The following is a 16,324-nucleotide window of genomic DNA, read 5'->3' on the forward strand; positions in this document are numbered from 1 at the left end:
TCTTAGCCGTTAGTTTAGTCAAATGAACAATGGCATCAGAAACAAAAGAATTAGCTAGCTTAAGTGCTCTAAGCTTGTTAAGTATGTCCTCCAAAGAAGTCGTTGTCTGTAAAGCCTCTTCCAGAGACTCAAACCAGAACGCCGCAGCAGCAGTGACAGGAGCAATGCATGCAAGGGGCTGCAGGATAAAACCTTGTTGAATAAACATTTTCTTAAGGTAACCCTCTAATTTTTTATCCATAGGATCTGAAAAAGCACAACTGTCCTCGACAGGGATAGTAGTACGCTTTGCTAAAGTAGAAACTGCTCCCTCCACCTTAGGGACCGTTTGCCATAAGTCCAGTGTGGTGGCGTCTATGGGAAACATTTTTCTAAAAATAGGAGGGGGGGAAAACGGCACACCGGGTCTATCCCACTCTTTATTAATAATTTCTGTAAACCTTTTAGGTATTGGAAAAACCTCAGTACACACCGGCACTGCAAAGTATTTATCCAGTCTACACAATTTATCTGGCACTGCAATTGTGTCACAGTCATTCAGAGCAGCTAAAACCTCCCTAAGCAAAACACGGAGGTTCTCAAGCTTAAATTTAAAAGTAGAAATATCAGAATCAGGTTTCCCTGAGTCAGAGATATCACCCACAGACTGAAGCTCTCCTTCCTCAGCTTCTGCATATTGTGAGGCAGTATCAGACATGGCTCTTAAAGCGTCTGTATGCTCTGTATTACACCTAACACCAGAGCTATCACGCTTTCCTCTGAATTCAGGTAGTCTGGCTAATACCTCTGACAGTGTATTATCCATGACTGCCGCCATGTCTTGTAAAGTAATCGCTATGGGCGTCCTTGATGTACTTGGCGCCATTTGAGCGTGAGTCCCTTGAGCGGGAGTCAAAGGGTCTGACACGTGGGGAGAGTTAGTCGGCATAACTTCCCCCTCGTCAGAATCCTCTGGTGATAAATTTTTTAAAGACAAAAGCTGATCTTTATTGTTTAAAGTGAAATCAATACATTTAGTACACATTCTCATATGGGGTTCCACCATGGCTTTTAAACATAATGAACAAGGAGTTTCCTCTATGTCAGACATGTTTATACAGACTAGCAATGAGACTAGCAAGCTTGGAAAACACTTTAAATCAAGTTAACAAGCAAATATAAAAAACTGTACTGTGCCTTTAAGAGAAACAAATTTTGTAAAAAATTGAAAAACAGTGAAAAAAGGCAGTAATTCAAACGAAATTTTTACAGTGTATGTAATAGGTTAGCAGAGCATTGCACCCACTTGCAAATGGATGATTAACCCCTTAATGCAAAAAACGGATCAAAAAAACGAAATAAACGTTTTTTAAACAGTCACAACTGCCACAGCTCAGCTGTGGCCCTACCTTCCTTAATAAACGACTTTTGAAGCCTTTAGAGCCCTTCAGAGATGTCCTATAGCATGCAGGGGACTGCTGAGGGAAGCTGAATGTCTATGTCTGTAATTTTAACTGCGAAAAAAAGCGCTAAAATAGGCCCCTCCCACTCATAGTACAACAGTGGAAAGCCTCAGGAAACTGTTTCTAGGCAAAAATCAAGCCAGCCATGTGGAAAAAACTAGGCCCCAATAAGTTTTATCACCAAAGCATATATAAAAACGATCAAACATGCCAGCAAACGTTTTATATTGCACATTTATAAGAGTATATATCTCTGATAGTAGTCGCTATTAAATCACTGTATTTAGGCTTAACTTACATTAATCCGGTATCAGCAGCATTTTCTAGCAATTCCATCCCTAGAAAAACTTAAAACTGCACATACCTCATTGCAGGATAACCTGCACGCCGTTCTCCCTCTGAAGTTACCTAACTCCTCAGACATATGTGAGAACAGCAGTGGATCTTAGTTACTTCTGCTAAGATCATAGAAAACGCAGGCAGATTCTTCTTCTAAATGCTGCCTGAGATAAAATAGTACAACTCCGGTACCATTTAAAAATAATAAACTTTTGATTGAAGAAAAAACTAACTATCTATCACCACTTTCCTCTTACTACCTCCATCTTTGTTGAGAGTTGCAAGAGAATGACTGGATATGGCAGTTAGGGGAGGAGCTATATAGCAGCTCTGCTGTGGGTGTCCTCTTGCAACTTCCTGTTGGGAAGGAGAATATCCCACAAGTAATGGATGATCCGTGGACTGGATACACCTTACAAGAGAAATTAGGTCTATCTCTGGGAGACCCCAATGTTCGAACTATCTGATTGAACGCTTCCTTATATAAAGACAATCCCCTTGGGTGAAGAGATTGATGACTCAGATAATCTGCTTCCCAATTGTTTACCCCTGGGATATGAATGGCAGAAATCATACAAAGATTCTGCTCTGCCCAAGATAGAATACGTGAGACTTCTTTCATTGCTAAAGAGCTTTTATGCTCCCCCTTGGTGATTGATTGATGTATGTCACTGTTTTTACTGATTGAAAGCAAAGGAAAGTCTCTTTATTCGGCAAGGCCAGTTCTAAAAAGATTATTGGTAACCTCGCTTCCTGAGAAGTCCAAACTCCCTGTGTTCTCCTGGGCCCTAATACTGTACCACAAACCGAGAGACTTGATTATTGGTTATGTCATGATTATTGTCCAGGATGCTCCCTGAGGAATGGATTGGTTATCTATCTATTTATCAGGATAGAGAATTCATTGTAGCTGGATCCAAAAGGATCCTTTGAGAAAGCTGAGTGTAGTCCTTGCACCACTGTTGTAGCATGCATAACTGAAGAGCTATCATATCAAACTGAGCAAATTGTATTGCATCTAATGCAGCAATCATCAGATCTAGAAATTCCATGCATAAAGCTACAGTAGGAGCTCATCCTCAGCCCTGGCATACTCCTCTGACATGGTACCTAAGCAGATGTTCCTGTACTGCTGAGCAGCACTGGAGAAATTCTCGGAGTTCAGCTGATTTCCTTCATTACAAGTTCATTCTGAACTCCTACTATTCTGCCCTTAATCTATATAAGCAACATACTCTGCGTGCCGAGGCAATAGCCCGTAAAAAGAGAACCTTCCAAAATAATATTTTAATGTCAAGGCCGTGCATAGGCTCAAACGAAGCCCTCTGCAACACCTTAAGAACAAGATTTAAACTCTAGGAGCGCTAGGTCGAAACACACTGATTCTAGACAGAGCCTGAACAAAAGGCTGGATGTCTGGAAGCTCAGTGAGCTTCTTGTGCAGTAAAACAGATAGGGCCAAAATCTGTCCCGTAAGAGAGCTAGCCGAAAGGCCCTTCTCCAGACCATCCTGGAGAAAAGAAAGAATCCTGGAAACCCTGACCTTATGCCAGGGAAATCCATGCTCTTCACACCAGAATAAGTAGGTCCTCCACACCTTATGATAGATGCGACGAGTAGCCAGCTTATGGGCTTGAATGAGAGTATCAATAACTCTCTCAAAAAAACCTCTTGTGGCTAGGACTAAGCATTCAATCTCCACGCAGTCAGCCTTAGAGAATCTAGATTTTGATGAACAAAAGGACCCTGTTCCAGCAGACAAGGTAAGCTCCATGGAAGAGAAGATGACATCTCCACTAGATCCGCGAACTACATCCTTCGCGGCCACAATGGAGCAATCAGTATCACTGATGCCTGCTCCTGCTTGATGCGGGCCACTACACGAGGAAGGATTGGTAATGGTGGGAGAAGTTAGATTAGCCTGAAACTCTAAGGAATTGCTAATGCATCTATTAGCTCAACCTGAGGATCCCTGGACCTCGACCCATATCTGGGTAGCTTGGTATTGAGACGAGGCACCATGAGATCTATCTCCGGCGTCCCCCATCTGTTGCATATCTCCGCAAACACTTCGGGGTGGAGAGACCATGTCCACGGATGGAAGGATTGCCTGCTAAGAAAATCTGCTTCCCAGTTGTCCATACCCGGAATGTGGATCCCTGACAGCGAACAGCTTTGGGCCTCTGGCCCCCCAGAATCCGAGATACTTCCCTCATTGCTAGGGAGCTTCTCATTCCCCCCTGATTGTTGATGTAAGCCACCAAAGTTATGTTGTCTGATTGGAATCTGATAAACTGTCTCGAACCCAGAAGGGGCCAAGCCTTCAGAGCATTGAAGATCGCTCGAAGTTCCAAGATGTTGATCGGGAGGAGGGATTCCTCTTGAGTCCACAGGCCCTGTGCCTTCCTGGCACCCCAAACAGCTCCCCATCCTGAGAGACTCCTGTCCATAGTCACAATCTCCCAGGATGGTCTCAAGAAGGATGTCCCTTGGGACAGATGATCTGGACAAAGCCACCAGGTGAGCGATACTCTCGACCGGCTGTCCAGAGAAATCTGTTGAGACAAATCTGAATGATTCCAATTTCACTGTCTCAGCATGCATAGCTGAAGAGGTCTGAGATGGAATCTGGCAAAGGGGATGATGTCCATGCAGGACACCATGAGTCCAATTACCTTGATACACTGAGCCACAGATGGCCTGAAGGAGGTCTGGAGGGCAAGACAACTGGAAGTTAGCTTGTAACATCTCTGGTCTGCAAGAAATATCCTCATAGACATGGAATCTATTATCGTACCCAGGAACTCCACTCTGGTACTGGGAATAAGAGAACTATTTTCTAAGTTTATCTTCCATCCATGAGATGGAAGAAGAGAAAGAAGAGCTTTCGAATGGTCCTCTGCCAGACGACAGGACAGTGCTTGAACCAAAATATTGTCTAAGTACGGCGCCACTCCAATCCTTCTGGTTCTGGCCACTGCGAGCAGAGCCCCTAGAACCTTCGTAAAAACTCTTGGAGCAGTAGCTAGACCAAACAGAAGTGCAATGAACTGAAAGTACTGGTCCAGGAATGCAAATTTTAGGAACTTGAAGTGTTCCTTGTGAATAGGGACGTGAAGGTAGGCATCCTTCAGGTATATCGTGGTCATAAATTGTCCTTCCTGGACTAAAGAAAGAATGGACCTTATTGTTTCCATCTTGAATGAGGGGACAGACAGGAATTTGTTTAAACACTTTAGGTCCAGAATCGGATGAAAAATGCCCTCCTTCATTGGTACCACAAACAGATTTGAGTAATATCCCAAACCTCTTTCTGCTGGAGGGACCGGTATAATGACCCCCAAGACGGAGAGAACCCTCATACACCCTAGAAAGGCCTCTCTCTTTTCTGGCCTTGAAAACAGGTTTGATAAGAGGAATCTGCCTCTGGGAGGATGAGACTTGAAACCTATCCTGTATCCCTGAGCGATTACCTCCAGTACCCATGGGTCTTCTAAAAAGAGTGACAGTCTGCCCCCTACCAAATCCGAAGCCAGATCAGGGGCCGCCCCTTCATGCGGCCTTCTTATTCTGCTTGGACTTATTCCAGGACTAAGGAAGGTTCCAAGTTCCCTTGGACTGCTCCGGCTTTGAAGAGGGCTGCTGACATTGGGATTTGTCCGAACGAAAGGAACGAAAATTAAGACCTTGTCCCTTAGGCTTGTTCTTCTTATCCTGTGGTAAAAAGGCACCCTTGCCTCCAGTAATCGTAGTTACTGGCCTGGACCAAAAATAATTTTCCCCTTGAATGAGAGGTAAAGAAGTCTAGACTTCGAAGTCATGTCCGCAGACCAGGACTTCAGGCAAAGTGCCCTACGGGCTAGCACAGAAAAACCTGAAGCCTTGGCGTTCAGGCAAATAATCTGCATATTAGCATCACAAATAAAAGAATTATCTACCCTTAAGGCCTTAATTCGTTCCAAGATTGTGTTGAGGGGACCCTCCACCTCGATCAACTCAGATAAGGAGATGCACCAGTAGGTAGCCGCTCCCGCAACCGCAGCAACAGCTGCTGTTGGTTGGAACAATATCCCGTATGCTGAAACATTTTTCTCAATAGAGTTTCCAGCTTCTTATCCATGGGCTCTTTAAATGATGAACTATCCTCAAGTGGGATAGTAGTGCATTTAGCAAGTGTGGAGATAGCACCGTCTACCTTAGGGACGGACACCCCCAACTCTAACTGAGAGTTCGGAACTGGGAACAATTTCTTAAAGGAAGAAGAAGGGGAAAAGGAAGAACTGAGTCTTTCCCATTCATTCTTAACAATGTTCGCCATCTTTACGGGAACCGGGAAAGTCTGTCGTACAACCCTGTCCTTGTAGACCTTATCCAAGTTTAGGAATGCAAGGTTCCTAAGGTAATTTAGGTTCTGGAACCTCTAAAGTAGCCAACACCTCCTTTAGCAGAAGGCGTAAGTGTTCAATCCTAAATCTAAAATCTGGTTCCTCCACAGCTGGAGGCTTACAGGCAGCAGATTCCAACCCAGAAAGAGCATCTTCTGAAGTATCAGAGGCGTCTTCATCATCGGATAATATTGTATCAGATAATTCTAATAAGCTAGTAGATGACCCCTGGGAAGGATAGCAATATTTAACCTTTCGGTTGCGCTTAGTAGTACGAGGTAAAGCACTAAAGGCCGCAGACACTGCTGTCTGTAACTGTTCAGTAAAGTCTGGCGGTAAAAGGGCCCTTCCAGATGGAGGAATAGGAGTGCTACGGGAAGCTGCATGTGTATTAGGAGATGAATGTAGGGCGCACACCTCACGGGATGGAGACTCATCAGAGGTCGAAGGCTCAGTAGTACTAAACATATTAGCTTTCTTTGATAAGATTACTTTATCAAGGCAAGTGGAACATAATTGAGCAGGCGGGTATACCATGGCCTCCTCACAATATAGACAGGCATTAGCTTTAGGTAAAGAGGGAGTACCCTCTAACGTATAAGAATCCTCCATAGCTTGCGCTTATAAAAAGGACTAAAGACAAAGATAAATGGCACCTTTATACCCCCAATGACTGGGGCACTCACCACCTCCTATAACCCAGGCCCAAGAGAGAAACCGCTTTGTCTCCAGAAACTGGACAGTGAGGAAGAAGAGAATCACTGTGACCACACCAGGACTGCCCCTGCACCACTAAACGTGTGCCAAGCCTAACGGGCTGCGCAGCGCAAAAGTTAAAGTAAAACCTGTACGTTCCTACTGCCTGAGCCACTGTCATGACCCAGCCTGGAATTGAACCTGGGACCTGTTTCTATTTCTGCTGCTGTTCTTTCCCAGCCTGTTGTCTTGCCTTTTTGCCACCAGATGGCTTGATCACAGGCTAAGAATATTGGGTTTTTCTGTTTGCTGCAACTTTGGCTCTCTGGCTTCACCTGCTTACCAGCTGAAACAAAGCAGATAATCAGCAGCCTGCTATATCTGGGAGGTTTGCTGGCAGTTCTGGGCCTTGACATTGAGTGTTATACTCTGAAAGACCCTCTGGTCCTGTTTTCTGAGTGAAATACAGATTTGTTGGATTTCCTGGTTCCTGATTTCTGCTTCATTTCCTGACTACTCTTCTGGATATTCCCTTGGCACTGTGTTTCGTTTTTGGACTGATTTCCTGGCAATTGATCTTGCCTAATTCTCTATTTCCTAAAGACTGACTCAGGTACTTTTGCTTGCTTGTTACCTGATACTATAGAATTCCAGTTTGCAGTCTATGCAAGTTTCCTGTTTGTTTTTACACAGTTCCAGTCTACAGCATATGCAAATATCCTGCCTGATATACAAAGCTCTGCATTCCTGATTGTTATTACACAGTTCCAGTCTACAGCATATGCAAGTATCCTGCCTGTTATACAAAGCTCTGCATTCCTGCCTGTTATTACACAGTTCCAGTCTACAGCATATGCAAGTATCCTGTCTGTTATTACAAAGCTCTGCATTCCTGCCTGTTATAACACAGTTCCAGTCTACAGCATATGCAAGTATCCTGCCTGTTATACAAAGCTCTGCATCCCTGCCTGTTATTACACAGTTCCAGTTTACACCATATGCAAGTATCCTGCCTGTTATACAAAGTCCTGCATTCCTGCCTGTTATTACACAGTTCCAGTCTACAGCATATGCAAGTATCCTGCCTGTTATTACAAAGCTCTGCATTCCAGCTTGTTATTACACATTTCCAATCTACAGCATATGCAAGTATCCTGCCTGTTATTACAAAGATCTGTATTCCTGCCTAATATTACAGCCTATAGACATTGTCTTATCTAATTGCATATCTCTGCATTGCTAATTATCCTATAAATAAAACCATCACCTTTTATTTCCTAAAACCTTGTACCTGTTTAATTATGCCAAAAGGGAAAGACACACGCAGACAAAACACAACTTTAACCCCAGAACCTGACACCTCTGCACAACAGCTCCCAACTCCTGAACCTGCTCCCTTGCAGAGTATGACAGCCACATCTCACACATGTCACAGCATAAACACAATATTAAAAATATGTCATTAATCCCACCTGTTCAATAATCCCCTTCCGGAGACATTAACCCTTGATTCTATTCAGATAAAAGGAGTCACACTATGACCCTGTCTTCTTGCGTTATCATGGATGGGTTCGTAGAAAGACTCTCCCTGCATCTCCAGACTCTAACAATCACCAATGCTCTCACTGAGAGGCTGACAAGACTACTTAAAACTCCAGTTCCATTCCGAAGAGTACTACCCTCCATAAAGAACTACTCCGTATCTTCTGACACTTCTCTGCCAACCTCCTTTGACAAAAGGCAAAGAATGACTGGGGGATGAGGGGAGTGGGGGTGTCTTTGCCTCCTCCTGGTGGCCAGGTTCAGTATTTCCCACAAGTAAGGAATGGAAAGATGGAAATACATACTGAATTTTTTTTTTTAATATAAACTTATTAAGTATGCCTCTTGAAAATCTTAGATCATCTTACCCCCTCCAGACAGATTATAGAGAACCGATTAGCACTGCAGCTTCCCTTAGAAGCGCTAAGAGTGAAGACAGGCTTCAAAGCGACGGTGAAAAAGCTAAGAAACACACTTCAAAAATAAAATATTCTGCGCCTCTTGGCATTCCCGTGAGGTGGGAAGGATAAAGTGCTCTTAAAAGTTTTGGGGAATATTTGCCTCCTCCTAGTGGCTAGGAAGTAAATCACATAAGTAATGTATATTAAACTAAATGTTCTATTGATAATTACCTGTGGTGCTTTGGTAAGAAGTAGGGCCACATCTGAGTTATTGTGGTGTCTAGCTGTGTCCAAAGCAATCTGACCAGCCTAAACACAAAATAAAGAGCTTCTATGATAAGTCAGTATAATAAAGACATCATAAATAAAGATGGAAACTTATTAAGTCACACTGTCTATTTTTACCCTAATAAAGATTATATACACCTCCATTCAGAGTTACACTCAGATATCCTCTAATGTTTTTTATTTACAGCAAGCATTTTCTTTATTTCAAAACTTTTCAGTCTTGACAATACTTAAAATATTTGAAATTAAAAATGGATCCAACTTCCTTAGACATAATTCCTCCAAATATAAATATATATATATATATATATATATATATATATATATATATATATATATATATATATATATATATATATATATACAGTATATATATATATATATATATATAAAACTAAACCACCTTGATTTTCCAGGGCCAATACAATAAAGGGACTTTTAAGATAACCTAAAACAAATTTGTCACAGTTATACTTACATTGTTTACCAGTGTTGCATCAGCCCCTGATTCCAGAAGAACTTTGATAACCTTTCTATGGTTTAGTGCAGCTGCAACATGGAGGGGAGTATCACCAGCCTATAGGGAATTAGTAACATATAAAACACAATGTTATCTTAGTAAACATATACTAATGTGTTTTAAAACCTTTAAAAAAGGAAATAACAAATTTTACACAAAATTAGTAGTGTCCCCTCAGTACCAGAATGATCTACAATTTGTACCCTGATCAGAAAACATAATTTATGCTTACCAGATAAATTCCTTTCCTTCCGGATAGGGAGAGTCCATGGCTTCATTCCTTACTGTTGGGAAATACAACACCTGATCACCAGGAGGAGGCAAAGAAACACCAGTCAAAGGCTTAAATATCCCTCCCACTTCCTCATTACCCCAGTCATTCTGCTGAGGGAACAAGGAAAAGTAGGAGAAACATTAAGGTATAAATGCTGCCAGAAGAATAAAATCAATAATAGGGGACCGCCCATAGACAAGAAAAAACAGGCGGGGGCCGCAGACTCTCCCTATCCGCAAGGAAAGGAATTTATCTGGTAAGCATAAATTATTTTTTCATTCCTAAAATAGGGAGAGTCCACGTCTTCATTCCTTATTGTTGGGAAAACTTTACCCAAGCTCCAGAGGACACTGAATGAATAACGGGAGGGCACAAAAAGGAAGAGGCGGACCCTATTCTGAGGGCACCACAGCCTGCAAAACTTTTCTCCTGAAAGCTGCTTCAACCGCAGCAAAAACTTTAAACTTGTAAAATTTTGAAAAAGTATGCAAGGAGGACCAGGTAGACACCTTACAAATCTGATCCATAGAGGCCTCGTTCTTAAAGGCCCAAGAGGAAGCCACTGCTCTAGTGGAATGAACCGTTATCCTCTCAGGAGGACGATGTCCCGCTGTCTAGTAAGCTTAGGACACAAGGAAGGAACCACAATCTCCTGACTGATGTTGCGATCTCACACAACCTTAGGAAGAAAATCTAATTTAGAAAGTAAAACTGCCTTTTCTGCATGAAAACTCAGATAAGGGGGCTCACATTTCAAAGCAGATATCTCAGAAACTCTGCACGCAGAGGCAATAGCCAATAAAAACAGAACCTTCTTAAATAAAAATTTAATGTCAACAGAATGCAGAGGCTCAAACGGAACATGTTGCAAAATCCGAAGAACAAGATTTAGGCTCCAAGGAGGAGCCCCAGGTCTAAACACAGGTCTGATCCTAATCAGAGCCTTAACAAAGGACTGTATGTCTGGAAGCTCAGCCAGTCTGTTGTGCAACAAAACCGACAGGGCCAAAATTTGTTCCCTCAGGGAACTAGGTGAAAGGCTCTTCTCCAGCCCATCCTGGAGAAAAGATAAGATCCTGGCAACCTTAACTCTGTGCCAGGAAAACAGAATTTATGCTTACCTGATAAATTACTTTCTCCAACGGTGTGTCCGGTCCACGGCGTCATCCATTACTTGTGGGAAATGTTCTCCCCCACAGGCAAAGGCAAGGAGAGCACACAGCAAGAGCTGTCCATATAGCTCCCCCTCTGGCTCCGCCCCCCAGTCATTCGACCGACGGTTAGGAGAAAAAGGAGAAACTATAGGGTGCCGTGGTGACTGTAGTGTATAAAGAAAAAAAATTTCAACCTGATTAAAAAAAAAACCAGGGCGGGCCATGGACCGGACACACCGTTGGAGAAAGTAATTTATCAGGTAAGCATAAATTCTGTTTTCTCCAACATTGGTGTGTCCGGTCTACGGCGTCATCCATTACTTGTGGGAACCAATACCAAAGCTTTAGGACACGGATGAAGGGAGGGAGCAAATCAGGTTACCTAAACAGAAGGCACCACGGCTTGCAAAACCTTTCTCCCAAAAACAGCCTCAGAAGAAGCAAAAATATCAAATTTGTAGAATTTGGCAAAAGTGTGCAGAGAAGACCAAGTCGCTGCCTTACATATCTGGTCAACAGAAGCCTCGTTCTTATAGGCCCATGTGGAAGCCACAGCCCTAGTAGAGTGAGTTGTGATACGGTCAGGAGGCTGCCGTCCGGCAGTCTCATAAGCCAAGCGGATAATGCTTTTCAGCCAGAAAGAGAGAGAGGTAGCAGTAGCTTTTTGACCTCTCCTCTTACCAGAGTAAACGACAAACAAGGATGAGGTTTGTCTAAAATCTTTTGTTGCTTCTAAATAGAACTTTAAAGCACGAACAACATCTAAATTGTGTAATAAACGTTCCTTCTTTGAAACTGGATTCGGACACAAAGAAGGAACAACTATTTCCTGGTTGATGTTCTCGTTGGAAACAACTTTTGGAAGAAAACCAGGCTTAGTACGCAAAACAACCTTATCTGAATGGAACACCAGATAGGGTGGATCACACTGCAAAGCAGATAATTCAGAAACTCTTCTAGCAGAAGAAATAGCAACCAAAAACAGAACTTTCCAAGATAGTAACTTAATATCTATGGAATGTAAAGGTTCAAACGGAACCCCTTGAAGAACTGAAAGAACTAAATTTAGACTCCAAGGAGGAGTCATGGGTCTGTAAACAGGCTTGATTCTAACCAAAGCCTGAACAAAAAACTTGTACATCTGGAAAAGCTGCCAGTCGTTTGTGCAACAAGACGGATAATGCAGAAATCTGTCCTTTTAGAGAACTAGCTGACAATCCTTTATCCAAACCTTCTTGGAGAAAGGAGAGAATCTTTGGAATTTTAATCTTACTCCAGGAGAATCCTTTGGATTCACACCAACAGATATATTTTTTCCATATTTTATGGTAAATCCTTCTAGTCACAGGTTTTCTGGCTTGGATCAGAGTATCAATCACAGAATTTGAAAACCCACGCTTGGATAAAATCAAGCGTTCAATTTCCAAGCAGTCAGCTGCAGAGAAACTAGATTGGGATGTTCGAATGGACCTTGTACTAGAAGGTCCTGTCTCAAAGGTAGCTTCCATGGTGGAGCCGATGACATATTCACCAGGTCTGCATACCAAGTCCTGCGTGGCCACGCAGGGGCTATCAGAATCACTGAGGCCTTCTCCTGTTTGATCCTGGCTATGAGACTGGGGAGGAGAGGAAACGGTGGAAACACATATGCTAGGTTGAACGACCAAGGCGCCACTAATGCATCCACTAGAGTCGCCTTGGGATCCCTGGCTCTGGACCCGTAGCAAGGAATCTTGAAGTTCTGACGGGACGCCATTAGATCCATGTCTGGAATGCCCCATAATTGGGTTAACTGAACAAAGACCTCCGGATGGAGTTCCCACTCCCCCGGATGGAAAGTCTGACGACTCAAATAGTCCGCCTCCCAGTTGTCTACTCCTGGGATGTGAATAGCAGATAGATGGCAGGAGTGATTCTCTGCCCATTGGATTATCTTGGTTACTTCCTTCATCGCTAGGGAACTCTTTGTTCCCCCCTGATGATTGATGTACGCAACAGTCGTTATGTTGTCCGACTGAAATCTTATGAACCTGGCTTCCGCTAGCTGAGGCCAAGCCAGGAGCGCATTGAATATAGCTCTTAGTTCCAAAATGTTTATCGGGAGAAGCGACTCTTCCCGAGACCATAGGCCCTGAGCTTTCAGAGAGTCCCAGACCGCGCCCCACCCCAAGAGGCTGGCGTTGGTCGTGACGATGACCCACTCCGGTCTGCGGAAACTCATTCCCTGAGACAGGTGATCCTGGGTCAACCACCAGAGAAGTGAGTCCCTGGTTACCTGGTCTACTTGAATTTGGGGAGACAAGTCTGTATAGTCCCCATTCCACTGATTGAGCATGCACAGCTGTAATGGTCTTAGATGAATTCGAGCAAAAGGAACCACATCCATTGCTGCGACCATTAGTCCTATTACTTCCATGCATTGAGCTATGGAGGGTTGAGGAATAGAGTGAAGAACTCGACAAGCTTTTAGAAGCTTTGTCTTTCTGACGTCTGTGAGAAAGATCTTCATTTCCACAGAATCTATTATTGTTCCCAGAAAAGGAACCCTTGTGGACGGTGACAGTGAACTTTTTTCTATGTTCACTTTCCACCCGTGAGATCTGAGAAAAGCCAACACAATGTCTGTATGAGCCCTCGCTTTGGAAAGAGACGACGCTTGGATTAGGATGTTGTCTAGATAAGGTGCTACAGTGATGCCCCTCGGTCTTAGGACCGCTAGAAGGGACCCTAGCACCTTTGTGAAAATTCTGGGAGCGGTGGCTAAACCGAATGGAAGAGCCACAAACTGGTAATGTTTGTCCAGAAAGGCGAACCTCAGGAACTGATGATGAGATTTGTGGATTGGGATATGCAGATACGCATCCTTCAGATCCACGGTAGTCAAAAATTGACCCTGCTGGATTGTTGGTAAGATTGTCCGAATGGTTTCCATCTTGAAGGATGGAACTCTGAGGAACTTGTTTAATATCTTTAAAACCACAAACAGGTTTGAGTAAAACCCTAGACCTTGTTCCCCGGAGGGGACTGGGTTTATCACTCCCATCTTTGATAGGTATCTTACACAATGTAAGAATGCCTGTTTCTTTATCTGGTCTGAAGATAAGCGAGACAGGTGGAACCTTCCCTTTGGAGGAAGTCCCTTGAATTCTAACAGGTATCCCTTGGAAACTATCTCTAGTGCCCAGGGATCCAGAACATCTCTTGCCCAAGCCTGAGCGAAGAGAGATAGTCTGCCCCCTACCAGATCCGGTCCCGGATCGGGGGCTACCCCTTCATGCTGTCTTGGTAGCAGCAGCAGGTTTCTTGGTTTGTTTACCCATGTTCCAGCCTTGCATGGGCTTCCAAGCGGGTTTGGGCTGGGCCGCGTTACCTTCTTGTCTAGCGGCAGTGGAGTTATTAGCCGGTCCGTTCCTGAAATTGCAAAAGGAACAAAAATTAGACTTGTTCTTAGCCTTAAAAGGCCTATCGTGTGGGAGGGCATGGCCCTTACCCCCAGTGATGTCTGAAATAATTTCCTTCAATTCCGGCCCAAAAAGGGTCTTACCCTTGAAAGGAATATTCAGTAACTTAGTCTTGGACGACACGTCTGCCGACCAGGATTTTAGCCAAAGCGCCCTCCGCGCTACTATAGCAAAACCTGAGTTTTTCGCCGCCAATTTCGTTATTTGAAAGGCGGCATCCAATATAAAGGAATTAGCTAACTTTAATGCGTGAATTCTGTCCATGACTTCTTCATAGGAAGTCTTTTTCTGGAGCGACCTTTCTAGTTCTTCGAACCAAAAGGACGCCACTGAAGTGACAGTAATAACACACGTAGCTGGTTGAAGGATGAACCCTTGCTGAACAAAAATCTTTTTAAGCAATCCTTCCAATTTTTTATCCATAGGATCTTTGAAAGCGCAGCTGTCCTCTATAGGAATAGTTGTGCGCTTCGCTAGTGTTGAAACAGCTCCCTCAACCTTCGGGACCGTTTGCCATGTGTCCCTTCTAGGGTCTACTATGGGAAACATTTTCTTAAATATAGGAGGTGGGGCAAAGGGTACACCTGGCTTCTCCCACTCCTTTTCCACTATGTTCGCTACCCTCTTAGGTATTGGAAAAGCGTCGTCGTGCACTGGGACCTCTAAAAATGTGTCCAATTTGCACAACTTCTCTGGTACTACCATGGAATCACAGTCATCCAGAGTAGCTAATACCTCCTTAAGCAAAGCGCGGAGATGTTCTAGCTTAAACTTAAATGCCACTAGATCAGGTTCTGCCTGTTGAGAAATTTTTCCTGAAATTTCACCCTCAGACAGCCCTTCCCTCACAGCCAATTCCGATTGATGTGAGGGTAAAATAGATAAAGCATCGTCAGCGTCTGATTGTTCATCCTTTTTATCTGTATTTAAAACTGAACAATCACGCTTTCTCTGAAAAACTGGCAGTTTGGATAAAAGATTTGCTATAGAATTATCCACTACTGCTGATAATTGTTGCATAGAAATAAGCACTGGCGCGCTAGGTGTCGCCTGCGCAGGCAAAGCTGGTGTAGACACAGAAGGAGAGGATGTAGAGCTATCCCCACTACCTTCATTAGATAAATCATCTTGGGCAACATTATGAAAAATAACAGAGCTGTCCTGATTTTGTTTGGACGCTATGGCGCAATTATCACAAACACTCGAAGGGGGAACCACATTTGTCTCTATACACACAGAACATAGGTTATCTGATGGAACAGACATGTTAAACAGATTTAGGCAGGCAAACAATGCAATAAAAACGATTTTAAACAAAAACGTTACTGTCTCTTTAAATAATAAAATGACACATTTATTTCTGAATGTTCAAAAAACTATGAAGGAAATATCCGATTTTTCTAAAATTTGGACCCCAGTGTCTTAGTGCTTAGAAAGTATTGCACAGCAAATATGGAGACTCTAGCTCTTAAAACAAGCTAATTGTTGGATTTAACCATTTTTACACACCACAATCCCAGCTACAGCCTTGCTGCAGCTTTTTACCTTCCTTAGGGGTCACCATTCACAGAAAAAAGCCTTTTGGAGTCACTTTCTGAACCACAGGACCCTCTCACATGAATCTGAATGCACTGCCTTGAAATTCAACTGCACAGCTGAAGTGCCAAAATGAGGCTTCCTCCCTCAGCACACTAGAGTGAAGGGGTCTTCCTGACTAGATTTAGGTGTCTAAAACAAGCCAGATTAATAAAAAACGTTTCCAAGTGTATGTGAGCTTATAAAATATTTCAAATGGTATAATATTGTAATAAAAACCAATCGA

At 43.2% G+C, this 16,324-nt stretch overlaps 1 protein-coding gene across 4 annotated transcripts in view; it reads right to left on the bottom strand.

Moving 5' to 3' along the window:
* The window catches only part of ANKRD6 (ankyrin repeat domain 6), a 719,155-nt gene that overhangs the window by 162,619 nt on the left and 540,212 nt on the right, over positions 1 to 16,324 (bottom strand). For all 4 annotated transcript variants that reach the window (XM_053710544.1, XM_053710542.1, XM_053710540.1 and 1 more), the window contains 2 exons: positions 9,572 to 9,670; positions 9,037 to 9,114 (listed from right to left, as the gene is read on the bottom strand). In XM_053710544.1, coding sequence (XP_053566519.1) covers positions 9,037 to 9,114; positions 9,572 to 9,670 — 177 coding nt within the window. The remainder of the gene's footprint in view (positions 1 to 9,036; positions 9,115 to 9,571; positions 9,671 to 16,324) is intronic.

The sequence above is a fragment of the Bombina bombina genome, chromosome 4 (assembly GCF_027579735.1).
Source record: "Bombina bombina isolate aBomBom1 chromosome 4, aBomBom1.pri, whole genome shotgun sequence".
Taxonomy (NCBI): Eukaryota; Metazoa; Chordata; class Amphibia; order Anura; family Bombinatoridae; genus Bombina; species Bombina bombina.